The 21,959-nt window shown below is 40.4% G+C and overlaps 1 protein-coding gene across 1 annotated transcript in view; it reads left to right on the top strand.

Moving 5' to 3' along the window:
* The first annotated feature begins 15,829 nt into the window (after positions 1–15,829).
* Positions 15,830–21,959, top strand: part of TACR1 (tachykinin receptor 1) — a 140,612-nt gene continuing 134,482 nt past the window's right edge. The window contains exon 1 of the mRNA NM_001012619.1: positions 15,830–16,218. Coding sequence (NP_001012637.1) covers positions 15,830–16,218 — 389 coding nt within the window. The remainder of the gene's footprint in view (positions 16,219–21,959) is intronic.

Raw genomic sequence — 21,959 nt, forward strand, 5'->3', positions numbered from 1 at the left:
CTACTCTGCTTACAATCACTGACATGAGATAAAGTCTTTCCTCCTCAAAAGGCTTTGTTTGCATGATGGCAGCCCCTACCTGGTTTTCCTCTACTCCCTTTTACTTCCTTCATCCCATATTGCCTTCACAAAGGTACAACCACAGAATACTTCTGTTAGTTCCCCCAAATGATTCACTTTCTTTCTAGCCTCTAGGCTTTCATACAAGTAACCCCCTCTGACTGGAATACTCCCTTGTGTCCCATCCTGTTATCTGACTTGACTCCTAATCCTTCAAGTTCTCAGCTAAGCAGAACTAATATTCCGTACTCATCAAGTCCAGTTACATCTTCCTTCTTCTGGGGCGCACATGGAAGTACACTTCTCAGCCCTAGTGATTAACAGATGGAGCTGTATTACCAGCTTTTACTGATGAAATGTGATCAGAAGTGATGTATGTTATGTCCAGTGCAAGGCAGTTGAAACCTTCTGCCTGGTTCTCATGTCTCTTGGCTTCTCCTCTTCTGGCAAACTCAGAGCCCCATGTTAAGAAGGCAGAGTCATAAGATAGAAGAATTGGGATCTCTGGGTGGCCAAAAAGAAGAGAGTTACCCAAGCTCACAGAAGGCTTTGTAAGCAAAAAACAGGAGGTGTTTGGTTAACCCACTAGGTTTTGAGACTGGTTGGTTGGTTGGTTTGCTTGCCACAGCATGGTTAGTGTCCTCTGGCTAATATAGAAAATGTACTAGGAGTTGGGTACTACTGCTGAAGAAACCTAATATATGTCACATTGGCGTAGCAGATGGGTGGCAAAAATATGAAAATTGACATTCAAGGCTAGGAAATGTTTTTACAAAAAGGAAAAATACTATTTTTTTTTCTGTGACTAATGGAGTTTGGGCTCCTGCGGGAAACACTGAAAAGAAGAGGCTTAGTAATATAGGTTATATATTATTTGGCTGCATTTGGCAAGAAATTACAAGAGGAGGTGAACTCAGGAAGGAATTAAACAGAAATGAAAGGGAATAGATAGCTCAAAAATTCATGGCCTGGAAGAACTGGAAAAACCAATTTATTTTACAACCCAAACAGGAATAGATGATGTTAAGAAAGTCTTTGAGTAACAAAGAAAGGCCCATTACAATTCAGTCTTGTCAGAGATCAGATTAACTGTGAAGCCTTTCCACAGAAGTTCAAAAGAGTCTCTGTGAAGAGACTTTGGAAATGATAAAGCAAAGAAAAAAAGAAGATATGTCTTGTAAAGAACTGTGGGTACAGGTACACATATAAGGAACTGATTAGAATCAAATAGGTATGTTTTTGAAAGAGCTGAACTGTCCAAGAAATCAACAATCAAGGCAAAAAAAAAAAAAAAAAAAAGAAAGAAAGAAAGAAAGAGAGAGAAAGAGGAAGGAAGGAAGGAATTGTGATTGTTCAAGACTTAAAAGGATACTTGAGTGCCCATGCTACAGAAGTGACAACTGTGCAGTACTTGGAGAGGTTATACTCCTCAATGCACAATTCAGATGTAGCCACAAAGGAAAATGGAAAAAGGTGGAAGCTCCAAGAAGTCAGGGACTAGGAGCCACAGGGCACAAGAAACCTGGGAGTAGGATCAGGGTCTCACCAAGGAATCCTCCTTACCCCAGGTCAGGGTTTCTCAGTGTTGGCACTGTTGACCTTTGGGCCAGGTGGATTTTTGTTGTGGGTGGCTGTCCTATGTTTAGAATGTTAACAGCATCCCTGACTTCTACCAACTAAATGCCAGTAGTGTCTCTTTCCCAGTTGTGACAACCAAAAATGTCTCCAAACATTGCCAGATGTCCTCTGTTGCAAAATTACTCCCAGTTGGAACCACTGCCCTAGTTGAGAAACTCCATAAGGTCTGCCAAGCAGGATTTCGGAGTTGCCATGGACTAGTGATGGCTGTATGTTTCTTGTTCTACTCCTTTCCAAATGAGAATGTTGTGACTGTGGTTTCTTCTCTTCTTTTATGATTGCATATTGTAAGCACAGATGTTTATTTTTAGTTCATATGTCTCTAGACCAATGGAATCCACATTCATACTTGTTTATCCAGAGATCCAGGACTCCTGAGTTTGATGCTCTAACAGGGTGGCATACTGAATTAACTCCCTTGGGGAGTGTATTCTGTGTGTGGGAGGAAGAATGAAATGAATATATGGTGACCAGGAGGATCAATTGTGGCAGAGACAATTTTATGCGTTCAAAAATTCTGTTTTACATTTCTCCTTTCTGGGCACACAGTAACTACCTTTCCCAACCTCCCTGCAGCTCAGTGCAGCCATGTGACTAGTTTTGACCTAAGAAATGTTTCTTGCAAAAGCAAGAAATAAAATTTTATTGGGTTAAGCCACTGGGATATGGGAGCTCTTTGTTACTGTAGCATGGCCTAGCTAGCTTAGATGTCACTCCCCTTATGATGCCTGCTCTGACTTCCCAGCTCTGGGCCAGGTACCCTTTTTATATTCTCTATGCTTCCTCTAATTTGGCATTTAACATACTTTATTGTCTTTGCCTATTTATTTGTCCCCTTTACTGAGGACAGGAATCATACTTATCTTATTTACCATATGCATCATAGAGTCTGATACTCACATATTTATTGAGTGAATCAAGGATGATTACTAATCTTAGGTGAGGTTGAAATTCACTGAGCAGTTTATAGAGCCAGCTGTTATATATGTTCATATTCAATGGAAATAGTAGGAAGAGAAAAAGCCTTGATGAGAGCAAACACTAACACCTTTAATGATTGTGGCAGATGAGGTATTTCATTATGTTCTCTATTAATCACAGTAGTCTTCATACCAGATCATGGAGACAAGGAGGAAATAGAATAGCTCCCAAATCACTTTCATCCCAAGCATTGTTATAGAAAATTCTTAGTTCAGACAGATTTAACTTTGATGACCTTTTTTCACTTTCTGAGATGTGAAGGAGAAACGAAAACAAAGTGCTTGGGGCAGTAGCAAGACAATTTTCTCCACAAGAATGTGATATGGGTGTGTTCAAGTCAACCTGCACACCATAAAACTAAATGACTTGAGCATTCAAGGGAAGATCTATTGACAATTAATGATCTGAGGAATCATATTAAAGAACTGATATTTAACAGGATCATTACCAAAACCCACAGACCATGTGCTTTCCCAATTGTGATTGTGAGAAAGAAGCAACAGTCTGATGTGTGTGGAATACCATATTCTGAATTATGTGATTAATATTGATGATTACACAGCACCCTGTGGTACAAGATGTACCGGATTATTTGGTAAGAAGTGAGCAGTTCATGTGTTACTATTTCAGAGTAGATATATCAGATGCATATGGGTCTTGAAGATAAGGAAAAAATAGCCGTCATTTTCCTGAAAAGCTTTTATCCATTTAGGAAGACATCTGAAGAATTCCAGAGCCCCCTTAATTTTAACGCTTAATAAAGAAGGTGGTAGATGAAGAAAACTACTTTAAGACATACAGAAGGATATTAGACAGGCAAAGGTCCCAAATAACTGGTTAAAACCTCTTTGAAATTATCCTTGACCAATGTCAGTTTTATCTAGACTTTATGAAATATATTAGGTATATAGTAGTAGTCCAGGCGAGAGTGGGAACTGGTCCAGAAAAGATCTTACCTTCTTTCCATGTCACATCTACTATTGATAATTAAAGGTCTCTGTAAAGTTCTATGGGAGAATTAAAGGACTTTGCAGAATTTTAACCTTAAAAAATTTGTGAGGTACTATTTCAGTATTACAAAATACTTTTTGTTTTTAATTTTAACTTAATTTTATTTTTAATTTAAATTTTATTTAGTTAACATACAGTGTAACATTGGTTTCTGGAGTAGAATTCAGTAATTCATCACTTAAACCCAGTGCTCATCACAAAAAGTGCCTTCCTTAATACCCATCACCCATCTATCCCATCCCCCTGCTCTCCTCCATCAACCTTCAGTTTGTTCTCTATTGTTAAGTCTTGTATGGTTTATTTCCCTCCCTCTCTTCCTCCTTTTCCCATATGTTTATCTGTTATGTTTATTAAATTCCACATGTGAGTGAAATCATGTGGTATTTGGCTTTCTCTGACTGACTGATTTCACCAACTGTAATACACTGTAGCTCCACTCATGTTATTGCAAATGTAAGATTTTGTTCTTTTTGGTGGCTGAGTAATATTCCACTACAAATATATTACCATCTCTTCTTTATCCATTCATCAGTCAATGGACATCTGGGCTCTTTCCAAAATTGGCTATTGTTGATAATGCTGCTATAAACATCCGAGTGTATGTGCCCCTTCAAATCAGTATTTTTGTATCCTTTGGATAAATACCTAGTTATGCAATTGCTGGATTGTAGGGCAGTTCTATTTTTAACTTTCTGAGGAACCTCCATACTGATTTCCAAAGTGGCTGCACCAGTTTGCATTGCCACCAACAGTGCAAGGGGGTTCCCCTCTCCCCGCATCCTCACTGACATCTGTTGTTGCTTGTGTTAGTTTTAGCCATTCTGACAGGTGTGAAGGGGTAGCTCATCATGACTTTCATTTGTATTTCCCTGATGATGAGTGATGCTGAGCATCTTCTCATGTGTCCAGGCGAGACACATGTGAAGATGCTTCTCATGTGTCTGTTAGCCATCGGATGTCTTCTTTGGAAAAATGTCTATTCATATTTTCTGCCCATTTCTTAACTGAATTATTTGTTTTTTGGGTGTTGAGTTTGAAAACTTCTTCATAGATCTTGGGTACTAATCCACAAAGTTATTTTTAAACCTGACACAGACATCAGGTCCAAGCAGGATACTTATGAAATGAGGTAAAAAAAAAAAAAATGTTTTCCTTTTTGGAGGCTGGTAGGGAAAGGAAATAAGGGCTTTTTATGCTTTGCTGTCCTGCTTAGTTTAGGCTCCAGTGGCAGCATTAGCTCACTTTCCCAAGCCTCTTCTTTTTATTTTTTTTAAACTATTGTCAGTAACACTATATAAGGAAGATGAAAAGAGTAAAATGTCAAGGTTTTACAGGCAGGCATCTGTCAACATGATTTGACACCTCGTCTATAGGATAAAATTTTGGCTCTAAAGTGGGGAATCAATTCTATTCATAGATATTCACTGACAAAATACCCCTTACTTATGTGCTTACTACTACCAGCTTGTCACCTTAGGCAGGTAGAAACCAAAAGTCATCAGAGTGGGAGCAAATCAGACTCTAAAACTTTAAGCTTCTCTGGGTTCCTCTGCTATATGAATGTCATTACACTTTACAGAGCGGCTGAGTTCTCCAAGTCTATGTTCGTGATCCAATATTTCACTTTTCAGCTTCATTATTTTCCTTTGGAATTTCAGGTAGAGGGGCTGACAGTAAATTGGTAATCAAGAAATCTCTCAAAAAGCAAAAGTCCAGGGCTAGATGGTTTCCCAAAGGAATTCTACCAGACGTTTAAAGAATAGTTAATACCTATTCTTCTCAAGCTGTTTCAAAAAACAGAAATGGAATAAAAACTTTCCAACTCATCCTACAAGGCCAGGGTTACCCTGATTCTAAAACCAGACAAGGACTCCATGAGAAAGGAGAATTACAGGCCATTATCCCTGATGAACGTGGATGCAAAACTTCTCAACAAGATAGTAGCAAACTGAATCCAACAGTACATTAAAATAATTATTCACCATGATCAAGTAGGATTTATTCCTGGGCTTCAGAGGTGGTTCAATATTCACATATCAATCAACGTGATGCACCACATTAATAAAAGAAAGGATAAGAACCAAATGATCCTGTCAATAGATACAGAAAAAGCATTTGGTAAAAGACAGCGTCCATTCTTGATATGGACGCTGTATTTTGTCAAATGCTTTCTCTGCATCTAATGAGAGGATCATATGGTTCTTGGTTTTTCTCTTGCTGATATGATGAATCACATTGATTGTTTTATGAATGTTGAACCAGGCTTGTGTCCCGGGAATAAATCCTACTTGGTCATGGTGAATAATTTTCTTAATGTACTGTTGGATCCTATTGGCTAGTATCTTGTTGAGAATTTTTGCATCCATGTTCATCAGGGATATTGGTCTATAATTCTCCTTTTTGGTGGGGTCTTTGTCTGGTTTTGGAATTAAGGTGATGCTGGCCTCATAGAACGACAAATGAAAGTCATGATGAGCTACCCCTTCACACCTGTCAGAATAGCTAAAACTAACACAAGCAACAACAGATGTCAGTGAGGATGCGGGGAGAGGGGAACCCCCTTGCACTGTTGGTGGCAATGCAAACTGGTGCAGCCACTTTGGAAATCAGTATGGAGGTTCCTCAGAAAGTTAAAAATAGAACTGCCCTACAATCCAGCAATTGCATAACTAGGTATTTATCCAAAGGATACAAAAATACTGATTTGAAGGGGCATATACACTCGGATGTTTATAGCAGCATTATCAACAATAGCCAATTTTGGAAAGAGCCCAGATGTCCATTGACTGATGAATGGATAAAGAAGAGATGGTAATATATTTGTAGTGGAATATTACTCAGCCACCAAAAAGAACAAAATCTTACATTTGCAATAACATGAATGGAGCTACAGTGTATTACAGTCGGTGAAATCAGTCAGAGAAAGCCAAATACCACATGATTTCACTCACATGTGGAATTTAAGAAACATAACAGATGAACATAGGGGATGGGGAAAAAAAGGGAGGGAAGCAAACCATACAAGACTCTTAACTCTAAAGAACAAATTGAAGGGTATTGGAGAGGATGTAGGTGGGACATGGGCTAAATGAGTAATGGGTATTAAGAAGGGCACTTGTTGAGTTGAGCACTGGGTGTTATATATAAGTGACGAATCACTGAATTCTACTCCTGAAACCAATATTACACTATGTGTTAACTGACTAGAATTTCACTAAAAACTTAAAAAATAAAGGCAATGGGTAAAATTAAAAAGAAAGAAATTGCAGAGGAATCTAAAATTAAACCATGAGCGTTATTGAGTGAATTTACCACAGCTATGTTACAAAATCAAAATACAAAGGTCAATTGTGTGTCTATATACAACATCTAAATCCTTTCCAAATAATTCTAGAGACTCAAAACAATCCCAATTTAAATTGCAGAAGAATTGGAGGGGTTTTTTGGTAAAAATTGATAAACTCTAAAATTTGTATGGAAATGCAAAGGGCTAAGAATAGCCAAGGCTATCTGAAGAAAAAAATTGAGAACTTATACTGGTAGATTACAAGACAGTTTATCACAGAGCTATAGTGGTACTGGGGCAAGGATATACAAAAGGCCAATGGAACAAAATAGAGAATCCAAAAATAGACGTTCACATACAAAATTACTTGATTTATGGCAGAGGTGGCATTGAAAACAGTAGAGAAAGAACATTCTTTTAAATAAACTGTCCTAGGACGATTGTATATCAATAAAGATGAAAATGAACCTTAATTCTCTAGTTCATACCATACATATTAATCAATTCCAAGTAGATTATTTAGATTACATATATACATACATGTAAAAGTTAAAGCAATCAAGTTAATGGAAGATAATATAAGAATATCTTCACGATCTTGGGGTAAGCAAAGATTTCTTAAAGCATAAAAAGCTTTGACTGAAAAGAGGGAAGTAAGGTGATAAATTGGGATGTATTAAAATTAGGAGTTTCTGGCCACAAAAGACAAAAGCAAACTACAGAATACAAAAAGATTTGCAATATGTATAACTGACAAAGGAGCTATTTCATATAAGGAGCTCTTACAAATCAATGAGGGACAAACAATTTAAAAAAGAAAAATTGGGCAAACCACCAAAACAGACACTTTCCAAAAATTATATGAAAAAGTGCTCCACCACATTCTTTCATTCATCAGTAAAACACAAACTAAAACCACAGTGGAATACCTAACATGCATATGCCACCTGTCAGAATGGCAGAGGTTAAGAAAACCAATAATACCATTTACTTGCAAGGATGTGGAGCAGCTGGAAAACATGTGTGTTACTGTGGGAGTGTAATTGTCACAAGCAACTATGTGTTTGTAAATATCTACCAAAGCTGAGCATATTCAAACCCGTGACCCAGTAATTGCATTCCTAGGCATATTTCCAACAAAATTGCATAAACATGTGCTTAAGAAATAGTGACATTGTTCTTACTTCCAAAAACAAAAACTAATCAAGTGTTCATCAACAGTAAATGAATAAACTAGTATTTTCAAACAATGGAATGTTATATGGCAATGAAAATGAACATAAATGAATCTTACAATTGTAATGTGAGGTAAAAGGAGTTAGACAGACATAATTCCATTAATTTAAAATTCGAAATCATGCAAATTGAATCTACAGTTTCAGAAGCTAAGGCAGTGGTTACCTTTGGAAATGACTGAGAGAGAGTCTAGGGGGATCTCTGTCATTCTGGTAATAGTCTATTTTCTCCCTAGGTTGTGTTTACACAGATATGTTTACTTTCTGTGATTTATTGAGTTCTACACTTATGATATGTGTCCTTTTTTCTATAGACACATACTTCAGTGAAATTTTATTTAAAATATATACACATTTTCATTTCAAATACTAAATGGTCTTTAACTTTTCTTCTAAAATATTCTCAGGACTGGAACAGAAATATTTAAATAGAACAATTTAACAGGTCTGAAAATACTCTCCAGTAATAGAAAATAGTGATTTTCTTTAAGAAATGAGAGGTATGCAAAGCCCCATGAAAATTTTCTGTCTGTAAAATCATAGTCTGTAGAAGATGCCAAGTAGTATATGTAGTTTTTAGCATGTTAAAGTACAAGAATATATGTATACACTAAAGTTAAACTTCTGGAGTGAAGGCTACAGGAAACTCTTAAAAATGCAAAACTCTACTCATGAGGTTTTTCTGAAGAACTCACAAAATGAGCTGCTTTCAACCTACAGATTGATGTAGAAATTTCAGCAAAAGGACTGATGGTGATCATTGAATGTATTTCATTATAGATCTAAGACCAAAACAAAAGTGAAGATACATGTGAAATAATAATAAGTAAATGTTAAATATTTTGTCGAAGTAGAAATAATACAACTTTAAAGATGGGAGAAGGTAAGAAATAAAAAGGGAAAAGTATTACTAGATTAAGCATATGACATTGCTGCTAATCAGCCATTTTAACCTGCAAAGACAACAGGTTAGTATGGCTCAATTGAATAGGAAAGGTTCATAGATCATTACCTGGGTAATAGGTGGAAGACTTACAATATCATTTAAAATTGATAAACCAAATAATAGAAGTCTTTATGACAAAAAGAGACTAAAAGCATTATTAAAGATACTAGTATAAAGGTAGCTACTAGGAAAAAAATACACAAGTCTTTCTAAATAACATAATCATTTTTAAAGCAAACATCATGAATATAACTCATACACATTTACCCATGAATGTAAAAAACAATACACTCAGGAAAATAACATAAAATAATATAGCAGACTTAAGATCAAATGTATCAGTCATATCATTAAATACAAATAGGTTTAACTCACTTAAAAGAAAATGATTTTTACCCTGGCTTATAAAAAGAAACTCAAAATCTATACTATATGCTATAGTATATGTAGAGGCACACATAAAGCAAAGTGATACAGAAGGCTAAAGCTAAAGGCACAAACAGAGTGATTCTTTTTTTTTTTCTTTTTTAATTTATGATAGTCACAGAGAGAGAGAGAGAGAGAGGCAGAGACACAGGCAGAGGGAGAAGCAGGCTCCATGCACCGAGAGCCCGATATGGGATTCGATCCCGGGTCTCCAGGATCGCGCCCTGGGCCAAAGGCAGGCGCTAACCCGCTGCGCCACCCAGGGATCCCAAATAGAGTGATTCTATGTGAAACACATAGGACGGTTGTTCCTGGCACACAGTAAACATTGTTTAAGAGACATTTTTTCTCTTTCTCCCTTTGCTTCCTGTTATTTTTATTAATGTTAATTATTGTTTTGTGTTGGAAAGATTTACAGTTTGATGAATCCTGATCTGTTGCAGTCTCCCTGCTTCATACCACCTTTCTTAACCATTGTCAAGCAATTCAATCAAACCCAATATATAGGTATTAATCATGCACTGTATGGAAGGGACTGCTAGCAAATGAATAGTTGAAAAACATGGTTCATGCCAGCAGAGAACTAACAATCTAATTTCCAAGAGTTATAATGTACAGCAGTTTGTCTTATGAAAGGATAGCTGAGGAAGGAGGCCAGTGACTAATAGTAGTAACTCATCCAAACTGGAGGGAGAAGGGGATGCCTCCACACCAGTGGCTTCAGGAGACCAGAGTTTATGGGGACCACCGGAACACAGCTGTCCTCCCTTTCCTGATGTTCTTTCCCATCAGCCACGTGGCATCAGGCCTTAGGGGCAGCTGGACAGAAGTGAGCCTTGGGGCTCTGTCAGGGGGTTGAGCTAAGAGAACAGTGGAACTGGGCAGGCTGGGCTTTGCTGGGAGATTAGCATGGGAACCTGGAGAAAGGACCAAAACAGAAGAGCATGGATACTCAGATCTGAGAATGGGGCAGAACTGGCTTTCTAAAACATTCAGAGGATGGATCTAGGGAACCTGGCATGACAACAATGAGACCCTCAAAATGAGAAAAAAGTAAAAAAATGAGAGTCTCAAAAGGAGTCTCCAATGGAGAAGAGGTAATAATTTCAAAAAATACTAGCTGAAAATTTCCTTGAGATGAAGGAAGAATTCATCTAGTTTCGCGCTGTTTAAAGTAAAAAGTCTACGTAAAAAGTCCATATATTTCCAAAACTTGCTTGAAGAGAATACTGGCCCATGGTACTTGATAAAAACACAGACTGCTGAGCCCTAATCCAGATCTACCAATTCAGGATTTTCAGGGGAACAGGATAATGTCTATAAAAAAGCAACTCAAGATACTTTTTTTTTTTAAATTAAAGATCTTATTTATTTGAGAGAGAGAGAGAGAGAGCCACACAGAGGGAGCTAAGAGCTAAGAGCCACACAGAGCTAAGCAGGGAGCCCAATGCAAGGCTTGATCACTGGACCCTGAGCCAGAGCTGAAGGCAGATACTTAATCAGCTGAGCCACTCAGGTGCCCCAAGAGATTCTTATCATTAAGAAATTTGGGAAACAATGGACCTATTTTAAGCTCCTCAAACTTTAATGTGCATACAAATAAAGGTCTTACTAAAATGCAGATTCTCATTTAGTAGTTCAGTGCCTGCCCAGGGGCTTATATTTCCGACTATTTCCTTGGTAGTTCAGGGACCAAGAGTACTATTTCTTGCCATAGTTAAAGATAAGATGCTTCCCAATTCATTTTTTGGTGCATAACACTAACATCTGAAAAAGAAAAGGAAAAAATCTCTACATCAATCTCACTTAGAAAAATAGATGTAAAAATGTTAAATAAATCATTAGCAAGTTGAATCCAGCAATATATCAAAGAAACAACTTAGCCTCTGACCAAGCAGAAATTGTGCCAGGAATGCTAGGTTGGGCCAGTGTTGGGAAATCTATTCATTTAATCCATTATATCAACACATTGGTGAAAAAAATTAAACAGTGGTATCAACAGATCCTGAAAAAGGCATTTCAAAATAAATTACAAGACATTCCTAATAAAACTTCTAGGTAAAATAAAGTAGAAGGAAACTCTTTAAACATAAAAGACTGTTTAGCAAATATAACAACAAATATTATCCTAAATGGTAAAAATTCAGTCATCTTAATTTAAATTCAGAAACTATACAGAAATATCTGCTATCACCAATTTTAATTTAATATTGTCCTGGAAGGTAAAGGAAATTCAGTGAGACAAGAATATGCTAATGATGTGATTGAAAACTTAAAGAAATGCAAATAAAAAGAACAAGAATAAATAGGAAATTTAGTGAAATTACCAGCATACATACACATACTCTCTCTCTCTCTCTCTCTCTCTCTCTCTCTCACAACACACACACACACACACACACACACACAGAGGCAAATACATATACACAGAAGACAGTGGGTTTTCCTTGATCTAGGATAAAGAAGAAAAAGTGTTTCATTTAAAATAGAAATAAAGCCTACAAAATATATGGAAATAAATGTAACCAAAAGACTGGATCTATTTTAACTAAAATCATAAAATCTTTTTGAAAGGCATAAATAAGACCTGAATAAATGGAAAGGCATACCATGTTCTTGGATTAAAAAACTTAATATCAAAAATGTCAATTTTGCCAAAATTCAATAAATTCCACACAGTTTCAATTAGAATACTAATGCAGTTTGTGTGGTTTAATTTTTAAATTGAATTTAAAATATTAAAATTTAAATATGATTTCCCAAAGTGGATTTTTAAAAGCATGAAATGAGCATTCAGATGAACTGGCCTTACCAGGTATCAGAATATTTTATTTCTGATATAAGCTATATCATGGTGAGTAACAAATTAATTCCAAACCCTAGTGCCTTAATAAAACAAAAATTTATTTCCTACTCATACAACATGTACAAAATGATTGGGCAGTGGTCTGGGTTATATAGTCACTTGGGAATTCAAGGTAATTAAGACCTATCTTCTTATAGCTGTACCATTCAGGACTTGGCAGGAGAGAATACCTGGAGAAGTTTCCCCCCACCCGACACACACACACACACACACACACACACACACACACGCTCTTCTATGCTTTGGTCTAGAAGTGACACACATCATTTTCACTCACAACCTATTGGCTAAATTAGTCACAAGGCTCTGCCTAATTGCAAGGAAGCTAGGCAAAGTAGATGATCATATGAATCAAATATGTATATATGCATATATACACGGTATTGCTATAGGAATAGACAAATGGGTTAGTAGGAAGGACGAGAATGTAACTATTAAATCACATTTGTAAATTTAATCTAGGACAAGGATAATGGTTTAATTCACTAGGAAAATGGATGAAGCTATCAAAACTGATTATATAAAAAAGTAAATACATAATGTAAAATAACAAACTGCAGGTGAATTAAAGATCTCACTGGAAAGAAAGAACGAACTGCCAAGAAAACCCAAGATATTTATACCAAAAAAAAAAAAAAAAAAGCCAGGATTTTTGTAAGACTTTTTTAAACCAACACTTGAAAACCCACATGGTATTAAAGCAAATCAGACTACATAAAAATTGTTTAAGGTTTTATGACAAATTCAAGAAATAAATAATATAGCATTAGAAAAATACTTGAAATATTCATGACAGGGAAAGTGTTTATACCTATAATATACAAAGAGCTCTGAGAAAAAAAGTAACTGGAAAGCAATCCAACAGAAGAAAGTACAAGGCACGTGAAAAGACAGTTTATAGAAGGGGAAATCCACATAGCCAAAAAAAAAAAAAAATCTTAGAAACTCAGATTTTCTAGTAGTCCGGAAAATAAACACTACGTATTAGCAATGTTATAATATTTTACATATTTTAGAATGACAAAGCTAAATAGACCTCTAATACCCATTACTGGAAGCATCAATGCGAGATCCAGGGTGGAAGAGTAGTTCCCTTCCACAAGAAGGTTCCTCCTTTGCTACCCCTCAAAATAGGGCGTGCTGTGCTCTCCCAGGCATCACTGGAGTTTTCTCTTGGAGTTTAGGGGTGCCTGGTACTCCAGACAGGGCGAGGTGAGATTCACATAGATGCTGAAACTGCAGGTTTCAACAAAACCAAAGTGAACTAGCAAATTCCTCCACCTCGACCCCCAAACCTCGCCCCACGAGAGGACCCGATTTTAGCAGGGCATAAATCGGTACAATAAATTTCTAAGCCTGAAAGCGCTTCCTGCCAGAGACTAGGCTCGCTCCCCCCAGAGGCGCGCGAGCGGGCAGGACTCGTGCGCAAACGTCGCTCCCGGGAGGGTGCGGGCTTGCGCCACCCCGAGCCTCTGAGCTGAGCCACGCGACCCATCCCGACTCGCGCAGTTCTGAGTCCCCGCAGTGGAAAGAGGGAGGGCGCGAGGAGGGACAGGGGAATAGATGGTCCCCAGAAAGACTCGGAGGGTTCAGTTCTCCCGCAGAACAGTGTCTGTCTGTCTCCGGGCGCGCGGGCTGCAGGGCGTTCTACCCCCAGCCCTTCTGGGCTTCTCCAAAACGCTTCGCACCCACTGGCGAGCCTTTCCCACCGCCGCCCAGGGCCTGACAGCAGCTCGGCGGGGGGGGGGATGGCAGGGACTGGTGAGGGCTTGAAGCCCGCTGGGGAGCAGGGTGGGAGTGGGGCGAGAAGGGGGACACACCTGTCCTCCAGTCCCCCTGCAAACCTGGGAGGGGGAAGGGGAGGAGACCCGGTCGCCCCCGGCCCGGCTCTGGCGGGCAGGCCCGGGAGGCGCGGACCCCGAAGCTGCTGGGTCCCCGGGCGGTGGACGGCGGCCGCAGTGGGTGCTGGCAGAGAGCCCCAGAGGCGCGTCGGGGCGTCACACCGCTTATAGGTGGTTCGTGCGCGCACCGAGCTTTGCAGGCAGCCCTGAGCGGTCCCGGCTGCCTGCGCCGCGGGCTCAGCTACAGAGCTCCGGCGGCGCTTTGCGGGGACGGAGGGGCTCAGCCACCAGGGAGCCTGGGGAAGGTATCCCCAAAGCTTAGAGCGGATCATCGCTTCCCCAGGGGAATGGGTCCACCCAGAGAAAGGAACTAGGGATTTGGGGGGATGTTTCCTAAACACGATCTCAGGAAAGTTGTTTCCTGGACACCTGGAACTGGGCATCGCCATCTCTTCCTTCTTGGTAGCAACCAGAGCGAGCCCGTGGTACACTCGGGCTGGAGAGAGGCCCGTAGCGCAGCGCTGGCACGTCGCCCCCACACTTGCCCGACTCCCACAGCCACAGGCAGGCGCCTCTGCAGAGCTGTCGCAGCGCTCCGGGCTGCGCTCCCTTGAAGCCGCGTGTCCATCGCGGCAGGGCAGCTCGTCGGCGAATCGGTTCTGTGGTTCCAGGCCGACTCCGTCGGGCGCAATTACTCCGAGGCCCCCTAGCGCCCCCTCGCGGAGCGTGGCGCGCGTGGGGCGCCCGGCTTGAAGACTCCCACAGCAGGTAGCCGCGAAAGGCGGGGGGTGGCCGCGTGGGCGGGTGAGACGGTTGCCAGCCGCCCTGCGCGCGGGGACTGGCGAGTACGCAGCCCAGGTACTGCCCCTTCCCGGTGACGTCTCTGCGGAGGGTTATAAAAGCCTCGCGCGCAGCCTGCTGAGGTTCTGCTAACTCCCGAGCCCAGCACGACCCGAGCCAAAGAGGCGCCTGCGAAGCTGCAGGCGACGCCAGCGGCGGCAGCGCAGCGAAAGCAAAGGAAAAATCTCCAGCCGGACGCCCCAGAATCCCCGCCATGGAGCCAGAACTTTTACAGGTCGAGCTGTGACGAGCACCCTCCAGGTCGTCCCCAAGTCCTCCTGCAGAACAGGCTTTGCATTGCCCGCTGCAAGCAGGAGGACAGGAGTTGCAAGCAGCAGCAGCAGCAGCAGCAGGTGCAGAAAGGCAGGGGTCTCCTGCTTCCTGGAACTGTGACCCGTGGAATTTCTTTCCTTTTTCCAGCCCCACGCAGTCGAGACGCTGTCTCCGGATTTCAGAACTCAAATGCTTCCTGATGCTTGGAAGTGGAGGAATTCAGAGCCATAAGAAGCAGACCGCGCATCTAGGAGCCTTTATCTTCTGAGCGCCAACTCTCCTGCTTGCAAGGAAAGGAGTTCTGCCCAGAGAGAGCCCGCAGACTTCCCGTGTTTAAGCAGGACTCTGACCCCAGCCTTCAGCTTCAGGGCCTGCTGCGAAGACGAAGTGTGTGCAGAGAGGAGGGCTCGACCATTTAGCAGAGCAATGGATAACGTCCTCCAGGTAGACTCAGACCTCTTCCCAAATATCTCCACCAACACCTCGGAGCCCAATCAGTTCGTGCAGCCAGCCTGGCAAATTGTCCTTTGGGCAGCTGCCTATACGGTCATCGTGGTGACCTCTGTCGTGGGCAACGTGGTGGTGATGTGGATCATCCTGGCCCACAAGAGAATGAGGACAGTGACTAACTACTTCCTGGTGAACCTGGCTTTCGCAGAGGCATCCATGGCTGCCTTCAACACAGTGGTGAACTTCACCTACGCTGTCCACAATGAGTGGTACTACGGCCTCTTCTACTGCAAGTTCCACAACTTCTTCCCCATCGCCGCTGTCTTCGCCAGCATCTACTCCATGACGGCTGTGGCCTTTGATAGGTGAGCTTGCCCTTTGTGCAAAAGGGAGAACATGTCCCTAGAGGGCCATGGCATGGCTGTGAGCTTCTGGGTTGCCCTGCACCTGGCTCCAGGTGGAGATTAGGCACCTGTACCCTGGGGTTTTTCCTGACAGCCACTGAATCAGTTGTTGATGGGGGGCTTTATCTTACCTCACCGTTTTCTTTCCTATTTCCTCTTTCCTTTGCTCCTTCTTTTCACTCGTTGCCAGTCTCCCTTTCTTCACACACCTCCTTTTTCCTTCACTTAATCCTATTTTCTTCACCCCTCCTGCAGTCATCTCCTTGACACTTTCCTTTCCACTCCTTTGCTTCTTTCCATATATCCTTCCTCTCCTTTACCCTGAAAGCCTGAAGGGGATACCCTGTCCCAGCTAAGGGGCTGGCCCCCTTGGTTGGGGCTTTGTGAATCCCTGCAAGCCTATTTTGCTAGGAGGCCTGTTGGTGCCTTCCAGTTTTAAGTATGCCTAAGCAAAATTTCTCATTTTTTCACTTTTTCCTGGAAATTCAGGGGCTTTCTGCTCCCACCTCAACTCTCCAATATTATTTGTATGTGAAGAGCATTTCATTCGAATCATAACCTACTCAGGGTTCTAATTTGTCTCTATCTTTGCTGCTGGGAGCTCTCATTCAGGAATGAAAGGCAGTTAGGCTGTTCTTCAGGAACTCTACAGATAGGGACCCAGGGAGCTTACCCAAGAGCTTTTCCAAATTTCTCTTGTCATGTAAGGTCAATGTTTTTCACCTGTCTGTATCCACAGAGAAACGTGCTTGGCAAAGGCGATTGAAATCTCTTTCCTTCCTGCAACCAACTAGGGTTTCAGAAGCCAATTGAAAATGAAAATATTGGCATTTTCAAACACTGGGGCTAGCATTCTGGAATGAATGGCTCCTCAGGTGGCAGGATGGAAAATTGATTATCGGAGCACAGCTTTATCTGTATTGACATTTTTGTGGGTGTTACAGATCTCTAATGTGTATATCTCTGTGTGCACAAGTATTAAGTGCTCACCTGGGATGTGGAAGTATGTTGAAAACACCTGCCACTGTGATTTTAAAATGGGTTCTTTCAATGGCTTTGCCAAGATCAGTGAATTATGAGAAACCCAAAAAAAGACCTAGGAGAAAAATCTCCTAAATAAATAAATAAATAAATAAATTCCAACTACTAAACTCCTTTGGCATAAAGATTGTTTAGCATTTGCAATTGATTTGAGGTCTTTTTCAGCTTCTGTAGTCAATGAACACTTTTAAAATCTGAGACACGTTTCCAGCTTTGGGGGTGGTGTCAAAATGCTGATTTCTAAGTTCTATGTACATCTCCCTTTATGTAACTCTATGTGCTTGCTACATCGTGTGTAAAACAAGTTGTGGTGAATCAATTTATGCTTTAAGTGTAGAAGGCAAACCAATTACTCAAAGTGGTAGGGAAATGAATTTTTTTGTAAATGTATTTCTTATGATACTTTAGTTTTAGATAACTGTTTGTTGAAAGTGAAGTATGCCTATAAATCTTTCTGCACGGACCTGCTCCTTTAACTGCACAGCAGACCCCTTAACTTTATAAAACCCAGAGCGTGATACATGACTGAAACATGTGCAGTGAAACCTGGTGTAACTTCAGCCTTGATGAACTATAAATTAGAAGGGAAGTTGGCATTTTCATTGCACTTGGGCGTTGTGTGAGCTCAAGGGAGACCTGTCAGTCAGTGTGTGCCTGAGCATTTAGTAGCTGATGGGGCTCCAGCTCTCTTGCTTTGGCTTACACAGAATTGTCACATTCCACAGCCATGCTCTGTCCCTTTGAACTTAGAAGGGTAGGGACAGGAGTCAGCGACAAAGTCTTTACTTCGGATTGGGTGGGGAGCCAGATTTCGGCAGCCTTGACCCTGGCATCTCAGGCTCCATTGTTCTTAATCTAGGCAAACCAGAGACAGGACCCTGACGCTGCACAACACCTGCTCAGTGAGGTCAGAGGAGTTCTGGTGCCAGACTGAGGGAATGACAGCAGCAAGAAATGTCCATAGGTCCCTAACGTACAGATACAGCCCAGGGAGATTACCAACGACATGCTTAAGGTTAGAATTCAGGATAGAGTTTGGGATTAGGCTCCAGGGCTTTGTCTCCAAATCCTTCCAGCGTTCCTTATATTTTTTTTCCTTGCCCAGCCTGGTGAGCACAGTGACTTGATCCCCCAGGCCCTCTGTAAGGTAGTTCCACTGCATTTGTGGTCATCCGTTCTCTCCCTAGAATGTTTTAGAAAGGAAAGGGGCTGTAAGCTCTCTCCATATGAATTATCTCTTTTCAGTGTAGATTTTAAGGAAATGGTAAATTACCTTTATGTATGTTCCTTGAATTTTTAACATCTAATCTCTGAGTCAAGTCTTAAAAAACAAAAGCAATATGGTTTTCCTGATCACAAAATTAAACCTGTTCATTGCAAAAACTTGGGAAATATGCAGAACATGGACACAAAGTACAATCAGCCATTACTTCACCATGCAAAAATAACACCTGTTAACATTTGAATTTCTCATTTATGACTACTATGCTACGTAATTGAGGTCAGAGTCTATATAATTTCACAGCTTACTTTTTTCCATTAATAGTAATGGAAAACATTAATAACATTTTCCCATATATTAAAAAGTCTTCAGTAACATAATCTTAATGGCTTCCTATTATTCCGTTACATGAATATGCTATTTTTACTTTAACCATCCCCCTACTGCTGGGCATTTAGGTGATTTCTAAATTTTTTTCACCTTATGGTTAATGCACCACTAAACATTTCTATATGATAATTTTGTTTTGCTTTCTTGATTATTTCCTTAGGATAGATTCCCAAAAGTGGAATTACTAGGTCAAATGAAATGAATTAAGAAGAAAAAGTCTTTTTCTCCCAATTTTAAGGGATTATAAACTCTGAGCAAAGCAAGGAATGTGTCTGTTCTGTCTTGTTTATCTCCTCAGCACAAGGCAGAGTGCCTGTCACCTAATGGTCACTACACATTTCTTAAATAAGTGAATGAATGATTAAAATAATACATCTTCCCAGAAGAACATTTGGAAAATACCTAAGATTGTAAAGAGAATCTGAAAAGTATCTACAGTCCCACTACTGACAGATAACCAGTTAAAATTCTGGAATGCCAGCTTATACTGGCTTTTTTCTATCTGTGTTATTTATGCCACAGATAGTTACTCACACCTTTAAGGACAAATTTTGGATCAAAATAAAGCAGTTTCAATGATTGATTTTTGTTTCTTGTTTTATTCCTTAACATCATACCATGGGCGTTTTCCATGTCATGAAATATTTTGCAAAATAAGGTTTTTAATGGGTGCATTATATTGCATGGCTGCTCATTTATTTTTGCCATTCTTCTATTTTTAGATGTAAATTGTTTCCATTTTTAATAACTACAAGTATCCTAGACATAAATCTTTAAGAGTATTCCTTTTTCTCTCCTTAAAATAAACTCCTTGATGTGGAATTGCTAGGTCAAACTGTCTTGGTAAACTTTGCCAAATTTCCTTCCAGAACTGAGATATATACAGAAATGAAACCTTCAGCTACAGATTGTAGTACTAGTTTAATTATTTTCTGTTATCTTTCCATAGAGTGGGGAATGAGAAGAAGGAGGGGTTCTTCTTCTGAAGAAGGAATACTTATTTATTGAAGGCAATGGTTACCTAGAATAAAAAGGCTGCAGAAACAGGGGCATCTAGGTGGCTCAGCCAGAGCATCTGACTCTTGGTTTTGGCTCAGGCCCTGATCTTAGGGTCATGAGATCAAGCCTCATGTCTACTCCTGTGCTCAGTATGGAGTCTGCTTGAGCTTCTCTCCTTCTCGCTCTGCCCCTCCTTACCCCTAATTTCTCTCAAATAAATAAATAAATCTTTAGAAAAGAAAGAAAGGTTGCAGAGACAAATATACCTAAACAAACAAGTTCAAGCCTAACTCTAATTAAATTCCAAAAATTTCCCTATTTGAAACTCTGTAATTTCTCCCACTTAAAATAAAATTTTTTTTAAAAATTTCCCTATTAGAAAAATTAAAAGATGTGTGTGATGTTTCATAAAATTGGAAGTTGGAAGACATTGAAGTGACACATCCATTTTGCAGGGACCCATGATGGTTGCCAGTTCTATCAGAACAGCATCTAGGAAGGGAGGAAGGAGGACAATTCTGAAGCTCCACTAGAGGGATTGTAGAGGCAAAAGGCAGTCTGACATGGAAACAAACACACAGCTACAGGAGGCTCAAAGAAGCACTGGGCTGGTGACACTGCTTCTCTACCTGGAGGGGGCAGGTATAATTTCAGCTATTTGAAAGAAGATTGCTCACTCCTCATACTGGTTCTGGATCTTGTGTTTGAGTGAAAGGAAACATTTAAATTATTATGGTCTCTGAACAATATGAAATATCGTCAGGACCAAAAATACAGTTGCCCAGATATGTAACGGTTGAAGGCAAAAGAAAGAGTGAGAGCTCTCTGAGAGAGTAAAAGAGGAACCAAGAGCAAAGACATGCATAAATAATCAAAAACTTCCCACGGTTCTATGATGTCTGTCCCACTCTCCCAGTCACACTCCAAATTCAAATAGCCTGCTTCCCAGGTCTCCACTATACCTGCAGTCTGTCCCTGTACCCCATCTTGTTGGCTGGACATGGATTCCATTGTATATCTCAGGTCAGTTCTTCACAACCCAGAGGTCAGACATAGATTTTAGAATCCTTTGCACTAATTTATTTTTAAAAAAAATTTAAAGACTTATTTAGTTTTTCATGAGAGACACACAGAGAGAGGCAGAGACATAGATAGAGGGAGAAGTAGGCTCCCCAGAGGGCACTTAATGGGGGACTCGATCCCAGGATCCCGAGATCATGCCCTAAGACAGACAATCAACCACTGAGTCACCTAGGCATCCCCTTTGCACTAATTTAGATGAAACTTACAATCCATGACCAGACATCTCTATGGTACTGAGAATGGTCATTCACTAGAAGTTCATCTACCACAACTGACCCTGTCTTTTCAAATTTAGAACCTCAAGTGTCTAAGTTGACATGGATCAAAATTGAGCCTGTTACATCTTAGATGGGTCATTTAGGCTAGAGGACCTTTTCTGGAGAGGTTCAATGCCCATTTACTCTCTGGAGCTATCCCACTGCACTTGTCACATCCTGTCCCTTCTCCTGGGAACTTCCAGTGTCCTGATTGGTCAAGGACCTTGGTTTTAAAAAAAGAAAACAAACTGACAGAAGTATAGGTTCAACTGAAGGAAAGTGAATAGTAATTCTCAATGTAAATACATGTAGTAGGACCACAAGACTTCGTTACTACTACTGATGTTAAATTAGCAAATGGTGAATAAAGATCATGAGGGAGAAACACTCAGTTAAACTTGGACAAAGATCTTCAGTCCATCAAGGGATAATGCCACCTGGTATGGTGATGTTTCTTAATTCAAGGCCTCATGTCTTCCTTCAAAGGCCTTGTGCTATATTTTGAGGCAAATAAAACTGACTTAGAGATATCTACAATATGAGATGTTATGAGATGTTATTTTATATGGGTTGTACAGACAAATCCAATATGAGAGGGGAGGAGGAGGAACATTATGTCCCACAGTGATTATCAAGGAAGACTCCAAAAGGCATTTGACTTTGGCCTTGAAGATTAGATCGAATTTTTTAGAGAGGATGATAAAGGCAAT

Source organism: Canis lupus, chromosome 17, assembly GCF_011100685.1.
Source record: "Canis lupus familiaris isolate Mischka breed German Shepherd chromosome 17, alternate assembly UU_Cfam_GSD_1.0, whole genome shotgun sequence".
Taxonomy (NCBI): domain Eukaryota; kingdom Metazoa; phylum Chordata; class Mammalia; order Carnivora; family Canidae; genus Canis; species Canis lupus.